The sequence below is a fragment of the Macaca nemestrina genome, chromosome 2, assembly GCF_043159975.1.
Source record: "Macaca nemestrina isolate mMacNem1 chromosome 2, mMacNem.hap1, whole genome shotgun sequence".
Taxonomy (NCBI): Eukaryota; Metazoa; Chordata; class Mammalia; order Primates; family Cercopithecidae; genus Macaca; species Macaca nemestrina.
In genome coordinates this window covers 162,217,739-162,240,484 of record NC_092126.1, presented here as the reverse complement: position 1 = coordinate 162,240,484, position 22,746 = coordinate 162,217,739, and the positions used below count along the sequence as shown (strand labels likewise).

The following is a 22,746-nucleotide window of genomic DNA, read 5'->3' as shown; positions in this document are numbered from 1 at the left end:
GTATCATTGACAATGGCCTCAACATGCCAGATAGCATCTTCTGATCTAATAGATGGTAGAAAGAGTGAGGCCAAGTGGTTATACCCACGAAAAATGGATCTGGCCCATATGCTGGTTATGTGGAGAAGGTTGGCTGGCTTTTTTTTTTTTTTTTGACGTGGTCTCACTCTGTTGCCGAGGCTGGAATGCGGTGGCATGATCTCGGCTCACGGCAACCTCCACTTCCTGGATTCAAGCAATTCTCCTGCCTCAGCCTCCCAAGTAGCTGGGATTACTGGTGCACACTACCACACCCGGATAATTACAGATGTCTGAAATTCCTGACCTCAAGTGATTCATCCACCTCGGCCTCCCAAAGTGCTGAAAGTGCTCAGATTACAGGCATGAGCCACTAGGCCGGCCCAGCTGGCTTTTTAAAATAGTCTTTGTCCAGTGACCCAGGGTCAAGATAAGCTTCACGTAGCAGATAAGTCCATTTGTTGCAGGACTATGGTATGTTGGCATTGTCTTGCAGGAATCCATCCCATGACACAAGTAGCATTTGTCAAAGCATCAAGGGAGTGATTCCATTGTTCCTAACACAATGGGACTACCTGACTTAGGTGTGCTGCAGAGGTGGTTAGTCATATAAAACCATCCCAAATTTGAAGAAATCATTTTTCAAAACTGGAGTTTTTGAGCTTTTTAGTTCGGATGTTTATCTTTGGGTCTAGAAAGGAGGTACCCAGTGCAAGAAACTTTTCTGTGGTCTCATTTGCTGAGAATGGCTTCCTATGCCCAGAATTGCTAAAAGTGTTATTAACTGGCCATTGGGTTACATTGTTCCAAGTCAGGCCAGATATTTGTGCTCCTATCCATTATTTAAGTCCCTCTAAGTATTCTGTAAGTTACCTAAGCATGTCCTGTGTGGGGGATATCCACCAGGGCAAGCCTGAGGTGCTAGAGAAGGGCAATAGCTCACAAATCCAGCAAGAGAACATTGGCGTAGTCCTGTGCCCATTGTAAGAAAAGATTTGAACCTCCAGCAATAGTGAAAGGAAGGACAGAAGCCCCAAAACAGATACGAATAAAAGAGAAGCTGTATTCTATAGTTACATCCTGTAAGGGCATAGATATTGCTTACCCACAGCTGGGACAGACTCATACCAGTAAAAGTAAAAGATGACCAGGAGGAGGATCAGGAAAACTAACCTTGCCCCCAAGCTTATCCAGAGCATCACGTTGTAAGAAGAAACTTCCAAGGATTTCTCCTGAAGAGGAAGTGTAGACCTTTTACTGGCTCACAAGAGTAGACTAGATTAGCAGACTGGGTGTTGGTAGCTTGTGGGGCTTCATAAGAAACAGGTTTAATTCAAGACAAATGTACCTAACTGTGAATCCCTTGCAGTTTAACTGCTATTGGAGTGCTCAGAGCACTTGATATGGTCCTTTCCACATTGGGGAAAGCTGGTCGCTAGAGACCCTTCCATTTATGTCTTTAGTAAGGTTAAATACCCTAGTTGAACTGAAACAGAATTTTCCTCTCACGTGGGGAGGGAAAGCCTTTTATATCCATATTCACACAGTGCGTTTTGCATTTGTCCTAGATTGATGACATATTTTTGTAATTAATGAATCATTTCATCTATTAGGAGATTTGCAGTTAGGAAAGGGCTTCCTTATGTTAATTCAAAAGGACTTAATTATAAGTTTCCCTTTGGAGCAGCTCAAACCTGCCGTAAAGCTACAGGCAATAGAGATAGCCAGGTCTCTGATGTTTCCTGGCAAAATTTAGCTAGAGTCCTCTTTGGCTTATGATTAACCCTTTCCACCTTTCCAGAGGATTGGGGTCTCCATGCAGAACGAAGATGATATTGGATTCCCAATGCCAAGGATAGATATTGGGTTATGCCTGCCGTGAAAGAGGGGCCATAGCTACTTTGCCGTCTTTCAGATAACCCGAACTGAGGAATTATTTCTTTTAATAAACTTTTAGATAGGTGTGGTGTGGTGGCTCACGCCTGTAATCCCAGCACTTTGAAAGGCCTAGGCAGGCGGATCACCTGAGGTCAAAATTTCAGACTAGCCTGGCCAATATGGTGAAACCCTGTATCTACTAAAAATACAAAAATTGGCTGGGTGTAGTGGTGCATGCCTGTAGTCCCAGTTACTTGGAAGGCTGAGGCAGGAGAGTCGCTTGAACTCAGGAGGTAGAGGTTGCAGTGAGCCGAGATCATGCCACTGCACTCCAGCTTGGGTGACAAGAGTGAAACTCCATCTCAAAAAAAAAAAAAAATTTAGAGACCTCTAAGGCTCTTTTTTTTTTTTTTTTTTTTTTGAGATGAAGTCTCGCTCTGTCGCCCAGGCTGGAGTGCAGTGGCATGATCTCGGCTCACTGCAAGCTCTACCTCCCGGATTCACGCCATTCTCCTGCCTCAGCCTCCCGAGTAGCTGGGACTACAGGCGCCCACAACCGCGCCCGGCTAATTTTTTGTATTTTTAGTAGAGACGGGGTTTCACTGTGTTAGCCAGGGTGGTCTCGATCTCCTGGCCTTGTGATCCAGCCATCTCAGCTTCCCAAAGTGCTGGGATTACAGGCATGAGCCACCGTGCTGGGCCGAGACCTCTAAAGCTCTTTTGGATCAAGTGGGGTAAAGCCTTAACCTAACCAGTGAAGGTAATAATAAACACCAGTAAATAATTGAATCCCCTACAGAGAGGCATTTAAATAAAGTCTAGTTGCCAGACTTCACCCAGATAGATTCCTCTATGTTGGACAGGTTTAACTAGAGATGGGGGCAATGCCTGGCTGTTTGGGTTATTTTGGGCACAGAGCTTTCAGGCTCAAGTCATCTGTTTTAGTATCTTGAAAAGTTTTCCCATAAATAAATAAGGTATCAACTGAAATAAAGAATCCCTTCCCAAATGAGTGGAATTATGAAAATGCTTAACTATTTTCCACTGATTGACACTTGGCATTAGTAATTTATTACTATTAGCCAGCCAGAGGGGGCCTGGGCCAAATCGTGATCCCTGGCTCATTTTTGTTCTTCTTTGGAGTACACTGGCTCAGCTATATCTGGGGCTGCGGGCACTAGGATGCCCATAAGCGTAACTGGCTCTTTTAGTGCAGTGGCCTTGGCCCCTACATCTGCAAGGGCATTTCCTTTAATAATATCATCAAAATGTGCTCTGCAATGAATTACAGCCATTTCCTTTGGCAGTAAAGCAGCATCTAACAAGCTCAAAATATCTGAGTGATGTTTTCTGGGGGAGTCCTTAGCGGTCAGGTGTCCCCACTCTTTCCAAATGTTGGCATGACCATGAAGCATTAAAAAGGCATACTTGGAATCATCATAAATGTTAATTTTTACATCCTTTTCCAATTGCAGGGCCCTAGTAAGAGCAATTAGCTCAGCTTCCATCTGTAAACCATTCTGCCTCAGGATTGTTAAGGGGCTCATCACTTAAGTTTGGCCTGCTAGAATAAATTGCTCCGTAACCTGTAGGCAGGAATGGTTTACAGCGTCTGTGGACTCTGGCAGACAAGCAGCTGGGTTTACTTGGCGAATTTCAAGAGTTATGTCTGGTGTGTCTAACAGTAAGGTCTGATGCTTTAATAAACATCCTCCCATCATCCACTGGTGCCCTTTAGCCTCTAGGAACCCCTGGACTTGGTGTGCGATCAAAACCTCCAGGTGCTGTCCTAATGTTAGTGTATTAGCTTCATCTACCAGAAGAGCAGTAGCTGCAACAGCCCCAAGGCATCCAGGCCATGCAGAAGCCACATGGTCTAGTTGCTTAGAAAAGTAGGCTACTGGCTGTGGAATACTCCCCAATTTTTGGACAAGAACATCCAAGACCATACCTTGCTTTTTGGCCACATAAAGGAAAAATGGCTTATCCAAGTTGGGGATTCCTAAGGCTGGAGCAGAGCCCAATTTCACTTTGACAGTATTGAAGTTTTGTCTGCAATTCTCATTCCAATCAAAGGGTTTTAAATCTGTCCTTTATAGAACCTCACATAGAAGCTTGAAATGTTTGCCCAAATCCAGGCACTCATAAGTGGCAGAACCCAGTCATTCCTAAAAAGGCCCACATTGGTTTCTTGGTCTGGGGCTCTTGAATGAGCTTCCTTCCATTCTGAGGCTATTGCTTGGGTACCAGAGGTTAAGATATATCCCAAATTGATTCTGGAGGAGTGTTACAAATAAGAAAAAGAGAAACAAATAGTAAATAATAAAAAATATAAAAAAAGACATATCCAAAATATTTGACTTTCTGAGTAGAAATCTGAGCCTTGTGTGGTGACACCCTCTATCCACTAGTTCCCAGGAAATTTAGCAATTTAACAGTAGTATTATCTGAGTTCTCTTTAGTTGGGCTAGCAATGAGCAAATCATCTACATACTAGATAATTGTGCCCTTTTGCAGTTGTAGATTCTTCAAGTCCTTAGCTAGAGCATTTCCAGACAAGTGTGGGTTATCCCGCAGCCCTTGAGGGAGAACTGTCCAGGTTAGTTGTGAGGTTGAATGAGTATCTGAATCATTCCATTCAAGGGCAAACAGAGGTCGTGGATCTGGATGCATTAGGTGCAGAAAAATATATCCTTATCTTCCTTTTTTCTCTCCTCAGGGGACAGGAACAAAAGTAACACTCGTTTGCTTTATGCTCTCCAAAGGTAACCATGGCTTGCAACCGAATCAATAAATTCCTCCCCAGTAAGGGGTAGGACATGCAGGTAGTGCTAAAAAGCCATGCAAGAAAACAAGAGTCCCTGAAGGACAGCTTAAAGAATAAGGAAAGTGGCAATTCAATGCCCGTACAGCTATGAGAAGACAGGCTCCATTATGCTGGGTCAGAACAAAGTAAACTGCTCCCGTATTGAATAATAAATTAATAATCTTATCTGCCACTTCAAGAGTCACCTGAGGCTCCTCGAGAGCAATGGCTAATTGTCCAACAGGAACTGAGGTGTGAAGTCTGGGGCCGGTCACTCTTAGGTCTGCTGGGCCATTATGGGTTCAGGAGCCAACAACTCTCTTGGGAGCACAGGCCATTCCCTCTTCCAGTGACCAACCTCCTTACAGAAAACACATTGGTTTACACCCAGGGCACAGTGGCCCAGGGCACAGTGGCTCAGAGGCCCAGAATGGGGCTTTCTGCCTGCTCACTTCCTCTGGCAGGGCTTGGGGGATAAGGGGCTGACTCTGAAGGGATAGAGAGCTCAAAGCTGCAGCTAAAAGCTGGGCCTTTTGGGAGGTTTGCTTTACTTTCTCTGCTTCCTCTGCCCTATCTTGCCCATTGAAAACTGTAAAAGTCATGTCTAAAAGCTGATTTATGGAAGTCTGGGGGCCTAAGGTTGCTTTTGTAGCTTCCTGCAGATATCAGGAGCAGACTGGGTTATGAAATGAACTCCTAGCAATGCCTGTACCTCCTTGGAGTCAGGGTCAGTGTTAATATGTTTCCTCAAGGTCTCAATTAAGTGCCCTTGGAACAAGGTTGGGTTTTCATCCTTTCCCTGAGTAATTTCCCTGACTTTACCATAATTAACAGGCTTTATCACAAATCTCATTGCTTCAAGGAGGCAATTAATCATATGGTTTCTCCTCTCTAGGTTCTTACTTCCTTTTTTTGTTGTTGTTTTTTTCCTCAAGATGGAGTCTTACTCTGTTGCCCAGGCTGGGGTGCAGTGGCAAGATCTTGGCTCACTGCAACCTCCGCCTCCCAGATTCGGGTGAGTTCTCCTGGCTCAGCTTCCCAAGTAGCTGGGACCACAGGCACATACCACCAGGTATGGCTAATTTTTGTGTTTTTAGTAGAGACAGGGTTTCACCACATTGCCCAGGCTGGTATCAAACTCCTGGCCTCAAGTGAGCTGCCCACCTTGGCTGCCCAAACTTACTTCCTCTTAATAACTCCTATTTAGGTCCCAGTCAGGCACTGCTGTGCCTCCTACTGGATAGATGTCATGTCCCTGGTTGCAGGCTGCCCCTCCATCTTCATATGCTTTAACAGCTCCCCTAATATGCTGCTTTTCTTCTTCTGCGAAGCAGGTAGACAGAAGTATATGCAAATCTTGCCAGGTTAATTCATATGTCAGTGTTAGTCTCTCAAATTCATCTATGAATTTTCCTAGACCCTCTAAAAACCAGCTGAATTTTTCCTGGTGTAAGGCTGTCAGGCACAGAAAAGGTATAAGGCTGTCAGGCACATATACCCATAGAGTGCCCCGTCACCATCTGCCAACTCCTGAAGAGAGCAAAGAGTCAACTTTGACAGCTGGTAAGAGGCCCCACTGAGAGTGGTGCTAGTGGGGCTCGGCTCTTTGGGTAATGAATGTAAGACAGGGCTTGAAGGGTAAGGAGGAGGTGATGGCAGGACATCAGACATCCCCAAATAACTAGGAGGGGTTAATAATACTTTGGATACTTCTGGGGAACTAGGAGTCTGACTTTGTTCCTCCGGAGCACTTGAACTTACAGTGGGGAGTCCAGGACCAGCTGGGGGAAGCCTGGGATTAGGAGGCACTTACATAAGTGGTCATGAATTATGTCTAGTCCCTCATTTTTCTTTCCTTCTATCAAGCATATACAAACGTATTTTAAATCCTTATCCTGGCTAACCATTAGGAAGGCCTGCACATAGAGTATTTCTCCACACTTAGTTTCCCTTCTACAAAACAAATCAAGCCGAGGTATAGTGTTTGGGGCCGCTGTAACACCGGAGGTCCACCTTTCTGGTCCTCTCAAAGGATATTGGGACCAGTGTTATATTAAAAAAAAAAAAAAATCATCTTAAGCCCATCCAATTTAAACCTTCCCTAATAGGTTAAAATGCACCCTAGCAGTGAGCTCTTCAGGACAGATACGGCATGAGAACTGGTATACCAGGACTGAAGGTGCTGAATACCACTCCTTGTCGGCAAGATTGTACTGCCTCCAGCTGAGCTCCACTAAAAGGGACAAGAGAATTCTTAGTGCCAATTTGGCCAAGGGAGGAACTCCTGGAGCCAGTAGTGTCCCCTTGTTCATATCAGATAATAAGAACAAGTAGGCAGACTCATGGTCACCTGAGGCAATGCCACGAGGAACCCAGCAAAAAAAAGATGTTGAACCAAACAAGGGAAGTGGGCAAGCTGTAACTTGGGATCCCGTGACAAAACTATTTCAGGGCAAAAATGACATTCTGGGTCTAGGAAACAGGGCCCAGCTGTCCGTGACCAGCCAATGAAAGATGATCTTCTGATTAACAGATAAGAGAAAACTGTTAAGAAAAAGTCTCCTGTCCTCCATTCTGGGGCTAATTGTTTGCAGGGACAGACATAAGAGAGGCTTTTGCTTGAAGGGCATTTCTAATCTTGTCACATATGGCTGTTAAATACCACACTTCAACTTGTAACTGCAGCAATGGAGAAGTTTTTGCCCATCTCTTCCAATAATTAAGGTACAAAAAGACTAGATCCTGAGCGACTTCTTGTTTCCAGTGTCCCTCAGACAAGTGATGAATTAAGTCAGAGGAGAGGCAAGGAAAGTAAAAGCTAAACTATTTGGTGGCTGGGCGTGGTGGCTCATGCCTGTAATCCCAACACTTTGGGAGGCTAAGGTGGGTGGATCACTTGAGGTCAGGAGTTCAAGACCAGCCTGGCCAACATGGTAAAACCCTGTCTCTACTAAAAATACAAAAATTAGACCGGGCATGGTGACTCATGCCTGTAATCCCAGCACTTTGGGAGGCCGAGGTGGGTGGATCACGAGGTCAAGAGATCCAGACCATCCTGGCCAACATGGTGAAACCCTGTCTCTATTAAAAACACAAAAATTAGCTGGGTGTGCGGGCACGTGCCTGTAGTCCCAGCTACTTGGGAGGCTGAGGCAGGAGAATCGCTTGAACCCAGAAGGCGGAGGTTGCAATGAGCCGAGATTGTGCCACTGCATTCCAGTCTGGTGACAGAGCGAGACTCCGTCTCAATAAAAAATTAAACAGGCGTGGTGGTGAATGCCTGTAATCCTAGCTACTCAGGAGGCTGAGGCAGGAGGATTGCTTGAACCCAAGAGGTGGAGGTTGCAGTGAGCCGAGAGGGAGATCGCACCACTCCACTCCAGCCTGATAGAGAGAGACTCTGTCTCAAAAAAAAAAAAAAAAGAAAAAAGAATATGCTAAACTGTTTGGGCCATCCTTTCTGTGGCAGCCTCAGGGCTTCTGTGAAACAAAGGCAGAAAGCCAACAGGAAACAAGAAGCAGGACACTCAGGCCAGCAACAGAGAGCACAAGGTGGATTACTCCCAAGAAGATAGTGGCAAACATCTCATAGGGCCAAATCCATTTTCCCAAATAAACCCTGGGGCTTTTAACTCCTTGGGCCCTGGGCTTCAAATCCAAGCAGCAGTGGACAAGCATCCTTGTCCCCTGGAATGGCTTAATAACTCTAAAATGAGCCCTACTTACCCAAAGTCGGCCAATTAATGCTGCACAGACTGTTTTCCTTCTGAGTGGGAGTCTCTTCTTATTGTCAATCCCCACACAAGGACACCAGAAAGATGTTGCGGGAAAAGAGGGTCATGATCCAGACACCAAGAGTGGGTTCTTGGATTCTCACAGGAAAGGATTTGAGGCACGTGAAAGAAGCACATTTGCCAGGCTCAGTGGCTTATGCCTGTAATCCCAGCACTTTGGGAGCCCGAGGCGGGTGAATCTCGAGGTCAGGAGATCGAGACTATCCTGGCTAAAACGATGAAACCCCCACAAAAATTTTGCTGGGTGTAGTGGCACATGCCTGTAGTCCCAGCTACTCAAGAGGCTAAGGCAGGAGAATCACTTGAATCTGGGAGGCGGAGGTTGCGGTGAGCCAAGACCGTGCCACCGCACTCCAGCCTGGGCAACAGAGAGAGCATCTCAAAAACAAAAAAAAAAAGGTAGCACATTTGTTGGAAACTACTCAGTTGCAGACTAGGGCATCTGCAGCTGAAGGAGGAATGCTCCCTCTTTTGTTAGTGTCTCTACTTATAAGAAACCCGAGGAGAGCAGATTACTTGAGGTCAGGAGTTTGAAACCAGCCTGGTCAACATGGCAAAACCCCATCTCTTCTAAAAATATTAAATTAGCGGGGCATGGTGGTATGTGCCTTTAATCCCAGATACTGGGGAAGTTGAGGTGGGAGAATCATTTGAACCCGGGAGGCGGAGGTTGCAGTTAGATAGTGCCACTGCACTCCAGCCTGGTCAACAAAGCAACAGAGAGAGACTCTGTTGCAAAAAAAAAAAAAGAAAGAAAAAGAAAGAAACTGTAAGGAAACTATAAGGAGCTAAATTAAACTGGAAACGTGCAGATGTGTTCACTAAAGGTAGTGGCTGTCAGTGTTATCAAAGACCAAAGACCATCAATCTTTTAACCTCAGCTTGCTCATTAACATTATCTTTAAGTAAAGAGGGCTGCCCTCTCAGGACATCTGGATGCTTTGTAGGCTTGGTGGGAGAAGTTTTGTCTGGCCATAAATATTCTGTAATTTTAAGTGTGGTCACCTTGCGATGTAGCTATTTTTAGACCCTAAGTATTAACCTTACCGGTGTCTTGTGAGTGCCTCGCTATTCACTTTAAGATGGAGTCACTCTGGTCATGTCTTATTAAACCAGAGGCCTGGTAAGCAGAACTTCCTCTAACATAATCACTTCTCGAAGGCCCCACCACCAGACACCCCCACATTGGGAATTAGATTTCCACATGTGGATTTGGGGGGGACATAAACATTCAGACCACAGCACAGTCCAACCCTCTCAGCCACCCCGCTGTGCTCCTCTCCTTCTCTGGCTTTAACACCTTTGTTTATCTTCTGCTGGCCCTGACCCTTTTTGATGCTTCTGTTTGCGACTTCTCCCCCGGCCCCTGACTAGGGCTATTAGGAGTATAGAGCACTCTACTGTGATTCATCTTTCACACTCAGTAGCCCCAGTGGGGTCCAGAACAAGGGTTCTCATTTATTAATGGGCGTAAGACTCGGACGGGGAGTGTGTTAAGCATGTAAATTCCAGGAGTACATCCTTCCCTCAGGTCCAGAGGTACAGCCAGCATCTGTGGCAGTGGAACTTTTTGTGAAGATGGGAATGTTCTATTCTGTATTGTCCTAAAGATGAGCTACTAGCCACACATGGCAATAGAGCACTTGAAATGTGGCTAACGTGATTGAGAAACTGAATTATTCATTTTATTGCATTTTGATTAAATTTAAATAGCCACATGTGGCTGGTGACTATCATATTGAACAGTGCAGATCTATAGGGCTAGCAAGCATCACAGCTGACTCTAATGAACAATAGTGTTTAAGATTGTAACAAGCCATCCAGGTGACTCTTATGCTCACTTACTGGCAAGTAGTAGTAGGTAATCAACAAATGTTTGTTGAATAAATGAATGAGTGGAGGAACTAATAAAATGAATGAACCACACTATAATTTCCTTGTGATTTAAGGCTGTTTCTCCTGAAAAAGAAAATGTGGGGGACTGTTCCAGATTAAAGAGGCTAAAAAGACTTGACAATCAAATAGAATAAATTGACATTAAAAGGATCCTTGTTCAAAAATGAGCAGAGGTCTTAAAGCCAGACATAGAAAGATACATATTGCATGTTCTCGTTCATATGTGGGAGCTAAAAAAGTTGATCTCATGGAGGTAGAGAGTGAATGATAGTTACCAGAGCCTGGGAAGGGTGTAGACGATAGTGGCAGAGGGAAGAAGAGAGGTTGGTGAATGGATATGAACAGACAGAGAAAACAAGTTTTAGTGTTTGGTAGCAAGTAGGTGACTATAGCTAGCAACAGTGTATTGTATATTTCAAAATAGCTAGAAGAGAGTCCTGGAAATGTTCCCAACACATAGAAATGATAAATACTTGAGACGACGACCTAAATATCCTGACTTGATGATTACAGATTCTATGCATATAAGAAAATATCACATGTACACCATAACCATGCACAAATATTATGTATCAGTTAAAAATATTTGGGCCGGGCACAGTGGCTCACATCTGTAATCCCAGCACTTTGGGAGGCTGAGGTGGGTGGATCACGAGGTCAAGAGATCGAGACCATCTTGACCAACATGGTGAAACCTCGTCTCTAGTAAACATACAAAAAATTAGCTAGGCATGGTGGTGGGCGCCTGTAATCCCAGCTACTCAGGAGGTTGAGGCAGGAGAATTGCTTGAACCTGGGAGGCAGAGGTTGTAGTGAGCCGAGATTGCACCACTGCACTCCAGCCGGGGCAACAGTGTGAGACTCTGTCTCAAAAAACAACAACAAAATTTTAAAAAATATATAGTTAGAAGAAATAAGTTATAGTATTTGATAGTACAGTAGAAAAATTATAATTAACAATAATTTATTGTATATCTCAAAATAACTAAAGGAGGCCAGGCACGGTGGCTCATGCCTGTAATCCCAGCAGTTTTGGAGGTCAAGGCAGGTGGATCACTTGAGGTCAGGAGTTCAAGACTAGACTGGCCAACATGGTGAAACCCTGTCTCTACTAAAAACACAAAAATTAGCTAGGCATGGTAGTGCATGATTGTAATCCCAGCTACTTGGGAAGCTGAGGCAAAAGAATTACTTGAACCCAGGAGGTGGAGGTTTCAGTGAGCTACGATGTGCCACTGCACTCCACACCGGGTAACAGAGCAAGGCTCTGTCAAAAAAAAAAAAAAAAAAAAAAAAAAAAAAAGCTGAAAGAGAAGAATTATAATGTTCCCAACATAAAGAAAAGTGTTGGCCGGGCGCGGTGGCTCAAGTCTGTAATCCCAGCACTTTGGGAGGCCGAGGCGGGCGGATCACAAGGTCAGGAGATCGAGACCACAGTGAAACCCCGTCTCTACTAAAAATACAAAAAATTAGCCGGGCGCGGTGGCGGGCGCCTGTAGTCCCAGCTACTCAGGAGGCTGAGGCAGGAGAATGGCGGGAACCCGGGAGGCGGAGCTTGCAGTGAGCCGAGATCGCGCCACTGCACTTCAGCCTGGGCAACAGCGTGAGACTCCGTCTCAAAAAAAAAAAAAAAAAAAAAAAAAAAAAAGAAAAGTGTTTGAGGTGATGGATATCCCAATTACCCTGATTTGATCATTCCACATTGTATACAGGCATCAAAATATTGCATGTACCCCCAAAACATGTACAACTATTATATATCAATAAAAATGTTTAATAAATAAAAATATTAAAAATTTAAAAATAACTATAATAGACATTTTGGAGACAACTGGAGAAATGTGACTATAGGCATTATACATGATATTAGAAAAGTATTTTTGTTTTCTTAGGTGAGATAATGTTACTATAAGTCTTCATTCTTAGGAAGTACAAGCTGAAGTACTTAGGGATAAAGCATCTTATATCAGCAACTTTCTTTCTTTCTTCCTTTTTTTTGAGATGGAGTTTCGCTCTGTTGCCCAGGCTAGAGTGCAATGGCACGATCTTGATTCACTGCAACCTCTGCCTCCCGGGTTCAAGCAATTTTCCTGCCTCAGCCTCCCTAGTAGCTGGGATTACAGGCACATGCCACTGTGCCCGGTTAATTTTTTTTTTTTTTGTAGTTTTAGTAGAGACGGGATTTCACCACGTTGATCAGGCTGGTCTTAAACTCCTGATGTCAGGTGATCCACCTGCTTCGGCCTTCCAAAGTGCTGGGGTTATAGGCTTGAGCCACCGCTCCCGGCTGGCAACTTATTTTCAAGTGGCTCAGTCAAAACTGTGTGTGTGTGTGTGTGTGTGTGTGTGTGTGTGTATGTGTGTGTGGTTGGGGGGTGGAGGGAGATTGAGAGAGGGACAGAGAGGAGAGAAAGAAAGGACACAAAAATGGTAAAATGTTAGCAATTGCTGAATCTAAATAAAGTATGTTTTGGTGTTTGTTGTATGTATTCCTTCACCTTTTCTGTATATTTGAAATGTCTTTTTTTTTTTTCAAGTTGGGGGAAATTTTACCCACAATGAATTGGCAAATTCTAAAGTAAATTTTTTTTTTTTTTTTTTTTTTTAAGACAGAGTCTTACTCTCTTACCCAGGCTGGAGTGCAGTAGTGCCATTACAGTTCACTGCAGCCTTGACCTCTCAGGCTCAAGCAATCCTCCCACGTCAGTGTCACTCTCAAGTAGCTGGGATCATAGGCATGCACCACCATGCCCCACTAATTTTTAAATTTTTTTTTTTTTTTTTTTTTTAGTAAAGACAGGATATTGCTATGTTTCTCGGACTGGTCTTGAACTCCTGGGCTCAAGCAATCAACCCACCTCAGCCTCTCAAAGTGCTGAGATTACAGGTGTGAGCCATTGCACCTGGCCAAATTTTAAACTTATGGATGTACTGACATTTGGATGCTAACCTCCCCTCCATCACAGACTAACACAGTGCTGAAAGTATGTTACGAATTCTCTGGACCAGATATTGCAAACTGGCAACCTACAGATCCTATCTGGCCAGTATTCATGTTTTTCTTTGGTTCAAATAGAGTGTTGTTTTAAATTAAGTTAGTTGTTAACATTTAAAATTCAGAGTATTTTTATTTTGATATATTATGTAGTAAAATATTTTGCATTGTGATGAAATATAAAATACTACTTTACAATAGCAAACATGTATAGATCACTTCCTGTGAAACAAGCACTGTTCTAAGAGTTTCATGTATATTTAGCTCATTTACTCCTTACAGCAGCACTATGGGATAGGTACTATTATTATCCTCTCTCTACAGATGGGGAAACTGATGAACAAAGAAGTGAAGTAACTTTCCCAAAGTCTTCACAGCCACTGACTTGTAGCGCCAGGGTGTAAACCTGTGCAGTCTGCCTTCTAACCACTAAACCATATCACCACTCACAAAAGTCCACATCCCCAAGGTCTCTGGAAAAACCAAGTCTGGCAACACATTTCCACATGGCATCAATTAACCAGGGCTGAGAAATTTCATTTCCCTGAAGACAGGGCATTTTCTCTTTCACTTGCCAGAGTCTCCGTTCAGTCAACTTCTGGGGCCTTTGGGGTTTTGACCCCTGCTCTAGCACAGCTGAATATACCAGGGGAAATGGCATGTTACAGATATTTCACAGACACCTACACACTGCCCCAGACCAAGTTAGATGTCAGGCTGACCTCTAAGTGGACAGGAAGCCCCAGTGGAAGAGAAGATTAGAAGGTAACGTAGGCCAGATTGTGGGTAGAAGAGTGTTTAGAATGCCAGGATAATTGTCAGCAGACAATGGAGAAAGTTACAGGAAGCAGAAGTTACACATCCCACGGTTGGTAATACGCCCTATCAGAGGGCAGTGGGGGTCGGAGAAAATAGCATGGGCCAGCATGGCCTGGACTACAAAGCTGATTCCATCACTTAGCAGCTGTGTGACCTTGGACAAGTTACTTACCTTCAAGCTTCTGTTTCCTTGACTCAAAAATGGGGATAAAGACACCTCCAGGATGGTGGAAGGAATTAAATGAGACAGTGTGTGAAGTCTCTTTAGCCCCTGTTAGTACAGGTAACCTAACTGCTTTTCTTACTAATCATTTATATTCATATTTTCCCCTAGAGCTAAGAAGCAAGAAGAAATTGGGGCACCATGGTAAGCACCAGGAGCTTATTGAAGCTTCACCATTGAGAGGTCCAGGTCTTCCTTCATTTATCCTGTAGCCCAAGCAGCTAGCAGACTTGCTCTTACGGGTTGATGATGTTTATCAACTTTTTTCCAAACCAGAGATCCTGGACAGAACTTGGAAGAAACTGATGCAGAGTAAGGGGAAAACAGTTGAGAAGGATTTTTGAGCAAAGAGTTTTAGTGAACATTTAAATAAAATAGTCAAAAAGCCAGCAATAATCTAAATGGCTAGCAATTCCTTCATTCAGCAAGCACTGAATACCCACAAAGGTCCAGGGCCCATGCTAGATGCTAGGGACAGAAATGCGAGCAAAACCAGAGCTGGCTGCTGTCCTCCCAGCCCGCCCTCTGGTGGTAGTTGATTAAATGATAGCACACCCATATTCCGGTATGTTACACTGCCATTATGAAGAAAGTCTGTAGAGAATAACTAATAAAACAATCTAGTTTCGTGTTCTAATAGCAATGTAAAAAGCAGGATGAAGAGTTGTATCCATAGTATTATCTGTATGATATAAATAACCTGTAATCCACAACTCAAAAATAACAATTGTCAACAGTGTAGTCCATTATATTCAATTCTTTTTTTCCTATTCTAAACACATCTACCACATATATACAATAAACTGTTGCAAAACTCTAAAAAGTACTTACAGTTGTTATTTCTGGATTGTGGGATTGTGATTTTCCATATATTTCAAGGTTTCTACAAAAAGCAGGCATAAACAGGAAATATGTCAATTAAAACACAGTCACAGACATGCACAGAGCATCTCCTCAGTATTCATTTGTTTTCTTTCCCCTGTCCTTGGTGTGTCCAGGGGAAAGCCCGCAGGCCTCCGCCAGGGCACCACAGGCATTGTGAGGGATGCTTCAACCGCCACTGCCACATTCCTGCGGAACCCAACGTCTCCTGCCTGGTAATAAGCTGCCACCTGCTCTGTGGTGCCACCTTCCACATGTGCAAAGAGGCAGAGCACCAGCTCCTCTGCCCTTTAGAGCAGGTTCCATGCCTCAACTCCGAATATGGCTGCCCTCTGTCCATGTCCCGCCACAAACTGGCCAAGCACCTGCAGGTGTGCCCCGCCAGCGTGGTCTGCTGCTCCATGGAGTGGAACCGCTGGCCAAATGTGGACTCTGAAACCACCCTTCACGAGAACATCATGAAAGAGACCCCCAGTGAGGAGTGTTTGGACACAGCCCTGGCCCTGCAGGACCAGAAGGTCCTCTTCAGATCCTTGAAAATGGTGGAACTTTTCCCAGAAACTAGAGAGGCTACTGAGGAGGAACCAACTATGAATGGTGAAACCGGTGTGGAGGAAATGGGAGGAGCAGTGGGTGGAGTGGATATCAGTTTGGTACCACATGGTTTGTCAGCAACTAATGGGGAGATGGCAGAGCTAAGTCAAGAAGAACGGGAGGTGCTAGCCAAAACCAAAGAAGGGATGGACCTGGCTAAGTTTGGCCAGTGGGAAAATATTTTCAGCAAAGAGCACGCAGCCTCTGCTTTAACAAATTCGTCAGCGAGCTGTGAGAGCAAGAACAAGAATGGCCCAGAGAAGGAACAGATTTCCAGTGGCAATAACATGGTAGAAGGAGAGGGCGCTCCCAAAAAGAAAGAACCACAGGAAAATCAGAAGCAGCAGAACGTTCACACAGCTGTGGAAACCACAGGGCTTGCCCCTTGGCAGGATGGTGTTCTGGAAAGACTGAAAACAGCTGTGGATGCAAAGGACTATAACATGTATCTAGTGCACAATGGGCGGATGCTGATCCACTTTGGTCAGATGCCTGCTTGTACACCCAAGGAGAGAGACTTTGTTTATGGCAAGCTTGAGGCTCAGGAAGTTAAGACTGTTTACACCTTCAAAGTTCCTGTGAGCTACTGTGGAAAGCGAGCTCGACTTGGAGATGCCATGTTGAGTTGTAAGCCGAGTGAACACAAGGCAGTGGATACTTCAGATCTGGGGATCACTGTGGAGGACCTGCCCAAATCAGATCTCATCAAGACCACCCTCCAGTGTGCTTTGGAAAGAGAACTCAAAGGCCACGTCATCTCTGAATCCAGAAGCATTGATGGACTGTTCATGGATTTTGCCACACAAACATACAACTTTGAGCCAGAACAGTTTTCCTCTGGGACAGTGCTGGCTGACCTAACCGCTGCCACCCCAGGGGGACTCCATGTGGAGCTGCACAGTGAGTGTGTCACCAGGAGACACAACAAAAGCAGTTCTGCCTTCACTTTCACTTGCAACAAATTCTTCAGGAGGGATGAGTTCCCCCTGCACTTCAAGAATGTCCACACAGACATTCAGTCTTGTCTCAACGGCTGGTTCCAGCATCGATGCCCCCTCGCCTACTTGGGATGTACATTTGTTCAAAACCATTTCCGTCCCCCGGGGCAAAAGGCAAAAGTAATCTACAGCCAGGAGCTCAAGACCTTTGCCATTAAGCCGGAGGTTGCTCCAGAGCTGAGCGAACGAAGGAAGAACAACCATCTTTTGGGTCATGGAGGAAAAAGCCAGAATTCTTTAACCAGCCTGCCCCTGGAGATTTTACAGTACATTGCTGGGTTCTTGGACAGTGTCAGCCTGGCCCAGCTCTCCCAGGTGTCTGTGCTGATGAGGAATATCTGTGCCACTTTGTTACAAGAGAGAGGGATGGTCCTTTTGCAATGGAAGAAGAAGAGGTATTCCCATGGAGGCACCTCCTGGAGAGTCCACAGAGAGGTAAGTCAACACTCATTTATTGATGGATTGATTGACTCATTCAGCAATTTTTTGTTTCATTTTTTACAAACAGGTACTCTCTCTGTTGCCCAGGCAAAAGTGCAGTGGTGCAATCATAGCTTACCACAGCCTCGAACTTCTGGGCTCAAGTGATCCTCTTGCCTTTGTCTTCCAAGTAGCTGGGACTACAGGTGTGCATCACCACATCTGACTAATTTTTAAATTGAGATGGGGTCTCACTGTGTTGTGCAGGCTGGTTTTGAACTCCTGGTCTCAAGTGATCCTCCCATTTCGGCCTCCGAAAGTGCTGAAATTACAGGTGTGAGCCACTGCACCTGGCCTTAACAATTTTTTTTTCTTTTTTTTTTTTTTTTTGAGATGGAGTCTTGCTCTGTCGCCCAGTCTGGAGTGCAGTGGCACAATCTCGGCTCACTGCAATCTCCACCTCCCAGGTTCATGCCATTCTCCTGCCTCAGCCTCCTGAGCAGCTGGGACTACAGGCACCCACCACCATGCCTGGCTAATTTTTTGTATTTTTAGTAGAGATGTGGTTTCACTGTGTTAGCCAGGATGGTCTGGAACTCCTGACCTTGTGATCCGCCCACCTCGGCCTCCCAAAGTGCTGGGATTATAGGCGTGAGCCACCATGCCCAGCCCAACAAATATTTTTAAAGGGCTTTTTTTTTTTTTTTTTTTTGAGACAGAGTTTGCTCTTGTTGCCCAGGCTGGAGTGCAATGGCATGATCTTGGCTCACCACAACCTCCACGTCCCAGGTTCAAGTGATTCTCCTAGCTGGGATTACAGGCATGCACTACCATACCCTGCTAATTTTATATTTTTAGTAAAGACGGGGTTTCTCCATGTTGGTCAGGCTGGTCTCAAACTCCCAACCTCAGGTGATCCACCCGCCTCAGCCTCCCAAAGTTCTGGGATTACAGGTATGAGCCACTGCACCCCGCCCTTTTTTTTTTTTTTTTTTTTTTTTTTCTGAGATGGAGTTTTGCTCTTTTTGCCCAGGCTGGAGTGCAATGGCACAATCTCGGCTCACCGCAACCTCTGCCTCCCGGGTTCAAGCAATTCTCCTGCCTCAGCCTCCCGAGTAGCTGGGATTACAGGCATGCACCACCACACCCGGCTAATTTTGTATTTTTAGTAGAGACAGGGTTTCTCTATGTTGGTCAGACTGGTCTCAAACTCCCAACCTCAGGTGATCCACCCCCATCAGCCTCCCAAAGTGCTGGGATTATAGGTGTGAGCCACTGCGCCCAGCCTTAAACAGCTTGTTATGTGCCAAGCAGGGTACTAGGCATGGGAACAGTTGCTGAGAATAAGACTGACTCAAGGAGGTCAGTTTAGTAGAAAAGACAGACCTATAAACACATAAATAGCAATCCAGAGGGTAGTGCCTGTTCATCTGTGTATGTGTGCTGAATATCTTCTGTTTGCTCATAAGACCCATTCTCCATCCTTCTCCACCCTGTCTGTCCCCCAGGAGGCTGACCTGGACAGATTGCCTCAGCTGGCTTCCTTGCCCTCCAGCTTCCAGTGGGGATAACCTAAATGGAGCATGTCAGCAGGAGATGGGAGGGAGGGAAGAATGAGGTTGAAGTATCTATTCTCCTGGTTTCCCCCTCTGCATGGTTCCTCCCCTTTGTGACACTTTGAGCAGGTGCTGTCCCTCCACTGAAGGTGGCTTTATCAGGTGGCTCTCTCCACAAAATTACTCACTCCGGGATCCAACGACCTTCCTCCTTCTTTTTCAGGCCCAGGGCATAACTCTCTAGGTAGCTACTCACCCTGGGTACTGCACTGTATCTCGTGGCTTTCCTATACCTTGTTCTCGCGTCTGTAAATCATTCCTTTAAAAAAAAAATTCTCTTCAAATTACCAAGTCTGAGAGTGCTGCCTGTTCCCTGCTCTGACTCTGATTGGTACAGGAGGCCAACAAATCTCCTCAGTCCCATGTCAACTCATTTTTTAAAACAGTTTTTGCCTTTGATAAAGACATTTTGAAATTCTAAATGAATTTGGCCCACTGATTTCCCCTGGTTCAAATGCTAATTTAATTGTTCAAAAAACACTCTGCTGTATAGATCAAAGAACCCTTCCCTTCAGAAATACCTTGTTCCTTTTCCCCAATAGGTCATGTTTGTTTAAGTGTATTATAACTTCTACCAGCTTGTACCATACTGAAGTGAGGCTCCTAATTCATCATATCCCAGTGCCTGTAGCATCCTTTCTCATGGTAAACATGTTGGTAATATGAACCATGAATTTATGATGCCCATTTAGGTCAATAATTCCATAATCTCACTGTTGAATTTCTTCCTAGTATGTGGTATTTGCAAATTGGCATCGGGGAGTTAGAGTTGTTTGCATCTATTTTTATTGATTATGTCTAAAACATTTTGTATGTTTTCCATTATTTATTCCTGAGCAGTCTTCCTCAAAAAGTAATTACAAGACTCTCTCTCTCTCGTATACGTGCCTGAATTCAAGTGTTAAATAAACACTGACTGCCAACCTAGCACGTATTAGGAGGAACATGAATGAAGACTAACACACTGCCTTCAGAAATAGTACTGTCTAAAAACGCCTAACATCAGATGTAAATAATTTAATTTAGACACTAGAAATCCCATTATTTTTTGGCTCAAGTTTGTCCCCAGTTCAATGCTGGCTGACCACTCTCAGATATTATTTGGGACAAGCTAATTTCCTTGCAGAAAGAAAGAAAATTTAGTTGGGGCTAAAGGATACTCACATTAGAATGGATTTTTAAAGTAAAAAGGGAAATAGTTCTAAGATCTCAAAGAAACCACTTTTCCTACATAGCAACAAGGACAAGAAACTGTAGGTGAAGTAGTCAGGTTGAAAGAGTATTGGGCTATGCCTACTCACATAACCAGACTTGAAAATGGTGACTTTGCCATTACATCCCAGGTGGAAAGACCAGAGGATATTTCAGAACTCATAGAATTTTCCTATGGGGTTCCCATTCTAGTGAGACTCTTATGAGTTAGAATACTTTAATTTCGAGCAATAGAAAATCAACCTAAAGTGGCATAAACAATAAAGGGAGTTTATTGGATTGTGTAACTAAAAAGTCTAACGGTAATGGCTTCAGGTAAGGCTTGATCTAACAGCTCAAAAAATGTCCCCAAATGACATCTCTTCTTTCTGTTTTTTACCTCTACTTCCTCAATAATGGCTACATTGTAAGATAGTTCTCACTCAGTGGTCCCTGGTGATTGCCGGCAGCTCCTAGGACTTCAGCTTCGCAGTTCAAGTACAGAAAGAAAAAGAGAATCTGCTTTTTGGTATCTCCAACAAAAGTTCTGGAATAAGAATTGCACTGGTACTAATTGTCCTGATTTGAACTGTGCATCTACTCTAAAATTAATCACTTGCTGGTGGAGGAGCAAGGGAGAGTGTGTGTCAATATACTGATTGGTGTTAGTGATTCTCACAACTACAGGGCTGGTTGGGAAGATTATTGGTTGGCAGGGGGAATTAGGAGTTGGATGCTGGAGAAGGGGCTACCAAACGTCTTCAGGAGCCACTAAACACTCTGGAGTCTAAGAATATGAAGAACAGAAGGATATTTCCTTATAGTGCCCAAATAAATCCAGCCAGAGGGTAACACCCCTATATTCACCTTTGAACTTCTATCTTTTTCAACAGATCTGGCAGTTCAGCAGCCTCTTCTCCAAAATCAAGAGCTGGGAGTTTAATGAAGTCACCTCCATGTCCGAGCACCTGAAGTCCTGTCCTTTCAACATCGTAGAGCACAAAACTGACCCGATTCTTTTGACCAGCATGTGTCAGCCCCGTGAGCAGGCCCGAGAGAGCTTAGTCTCCACCTTTAGAGTCAGACCACGAGGAAGATACGTCTCCTAAAAATGCAGATGCCACCCGATGCACCCTTCTTGGATTTCTTCTCGGAGTTCCTGAAGTAGGACAGAGTGTGGTTTTGAGGATTCCCTTCTGTAAACTGCCTATTTGCTTATCAGGGTGTATTGGAACATGCAATGTCCTTCAAAACCTCAACACAAGGCCAAAGAATTTCCTAAGCCATGTCTTGTACCATAGTGACATATTAGTGACTTATTTCCTTTTTTCTTTTCTTTTGTGTTTTCTTTCTTTCTAAAATAGATTGGTCTGAGAAGAAAATAAGTAATTTGAGGCCATTTGGAAGATGGACCCAATTTCTTAAGCGATGAGAGAGCATGAAATTCCATAATCAGTACAGGCCTGTGCTTTTATGGGCTTTTTAGTTTACAGAGCACTTTCAAATTTATGGGACAGGAAATGCAGAATGGGACTAAGGTACAAAGAGTTACTCCCCAGGGAATGCAGGGTGAAGGGAACAAAGCTGGAGGCTCTGGAGCTGGGTCTGTTTTGATGGTCAAGTCCAGGGCTCGTTTTGGCCATTCTACTGCCTCTAGGCCAGGGTAGTTCTAACACAGCCTGACATAGGAGAGCCCCTGACTGAGCATGGCAGCCTTGAAGATACCACAGGCCAAAACATGAGGGGCAGAAATGGGGTCACAGAGTCTGTTGTTAGAATCTTGGCAACATACAGCAGGAAAGCCTTGAGAAATGGGGAGTCCAAAGGAGACACCGTATTTATGGAGAACATTAGGACAAAAAGCCACAAGCCTACTTTGTAACATTTTAATAACTTAAGGGTCAAGATGTTTTTTCCTCAGAAAATTATGTTCTGAGTTAGGCAGAACCTAGGCATGGCCCTGGGCCACCCTGTGCTATCTGAAATGACCTCAATACACTAATGCCAACCTCAGCGTCATGCCAGAATGCACAGGGTAGCCCAGGAGACCACACCTTTGGCAAAGTCCAGACAAGGCCCACTGCAGTTCCTATGGCACCAGTCACCAGCTCCTAGACACCACTTGGGTACCCCATTGGGGTCTTGGAGAGGAAGACATGTGAACCTAATGGCTCCCTGAAATTGCTCCTACCCATCCATATTGCTGGTCATGCATTCAGTCTGACAAAAATGGATGATACTGCTATTTTTGGTAACAAACAGTGAATATTCATAAGAACAAAAGTAAAAGAAAAAAAGACACAGTAGAAACTAGCATCCCCTAAAGCAGGGCTTCTTAAGAGACTTGGAATATTGACTTTTTTTTTTTTTTTTTTTTTTTGAGACGGAGTCTTGCTTTGTCGCCCAGGCTGGAGTGCAGTGGCCGGATCTCAGCTCACTGCAAGCTCCGCCTCCCGGGTTTACGCCATTCTCCTGCCTCAGCCTCCCGAGTAGCTGGGACTACAGGCGCCCACCACCTCGCCCGGCTAGTTTTTTGTATTTTTAGTAGAGACGGGGTTTCACCATATTAGCCAGGATGGTCTCGATCTCCTGACCTCGTGATCCGCCCGTCTCGGC

At 44.5% G+C, this 22,746-nt stretch overlaps 1 protein-coding gene across 3 annotated transcripts in view; it reads left to right on the top strand.

The window, feature by feature from the left end:
- The window catches only part of LOC105470303 (F-box protein 40), a 35,108-nt gene extending 12,600 nt beyond the window's left edge, over positions 1-22,508 (top strand). For 2 of the 3 annotated variants that reach the window (XM_011722155.3, XM_011722156.3), the window contains 3 exons: positions 14,541-14,573; positions 15,428-17,338; positions 21,024-22,508. In XM_011722155.3, coding sequence (XP_011720457.1) covers positions 14,571-14,573; positions 15,428-17,338; positions 21,024-21,239 — 2,130 coding nt within the window. In that variant the 5' untranslated portion in view covers positions 14,541-14,570 and the 3' untranslated portion in view covers positions 21,240-22,508. The remainder of the gene's footprint in view (positions 1-14,540; positions 14,574-15,427; positions 17,339-21,023) is intronic. The other variant, XM_011722157.3, reaches the window with a different exon arrangement.
- The last annotated feature ends 238 nt before the right edge of the window (positions 22,509-22,746 follow it).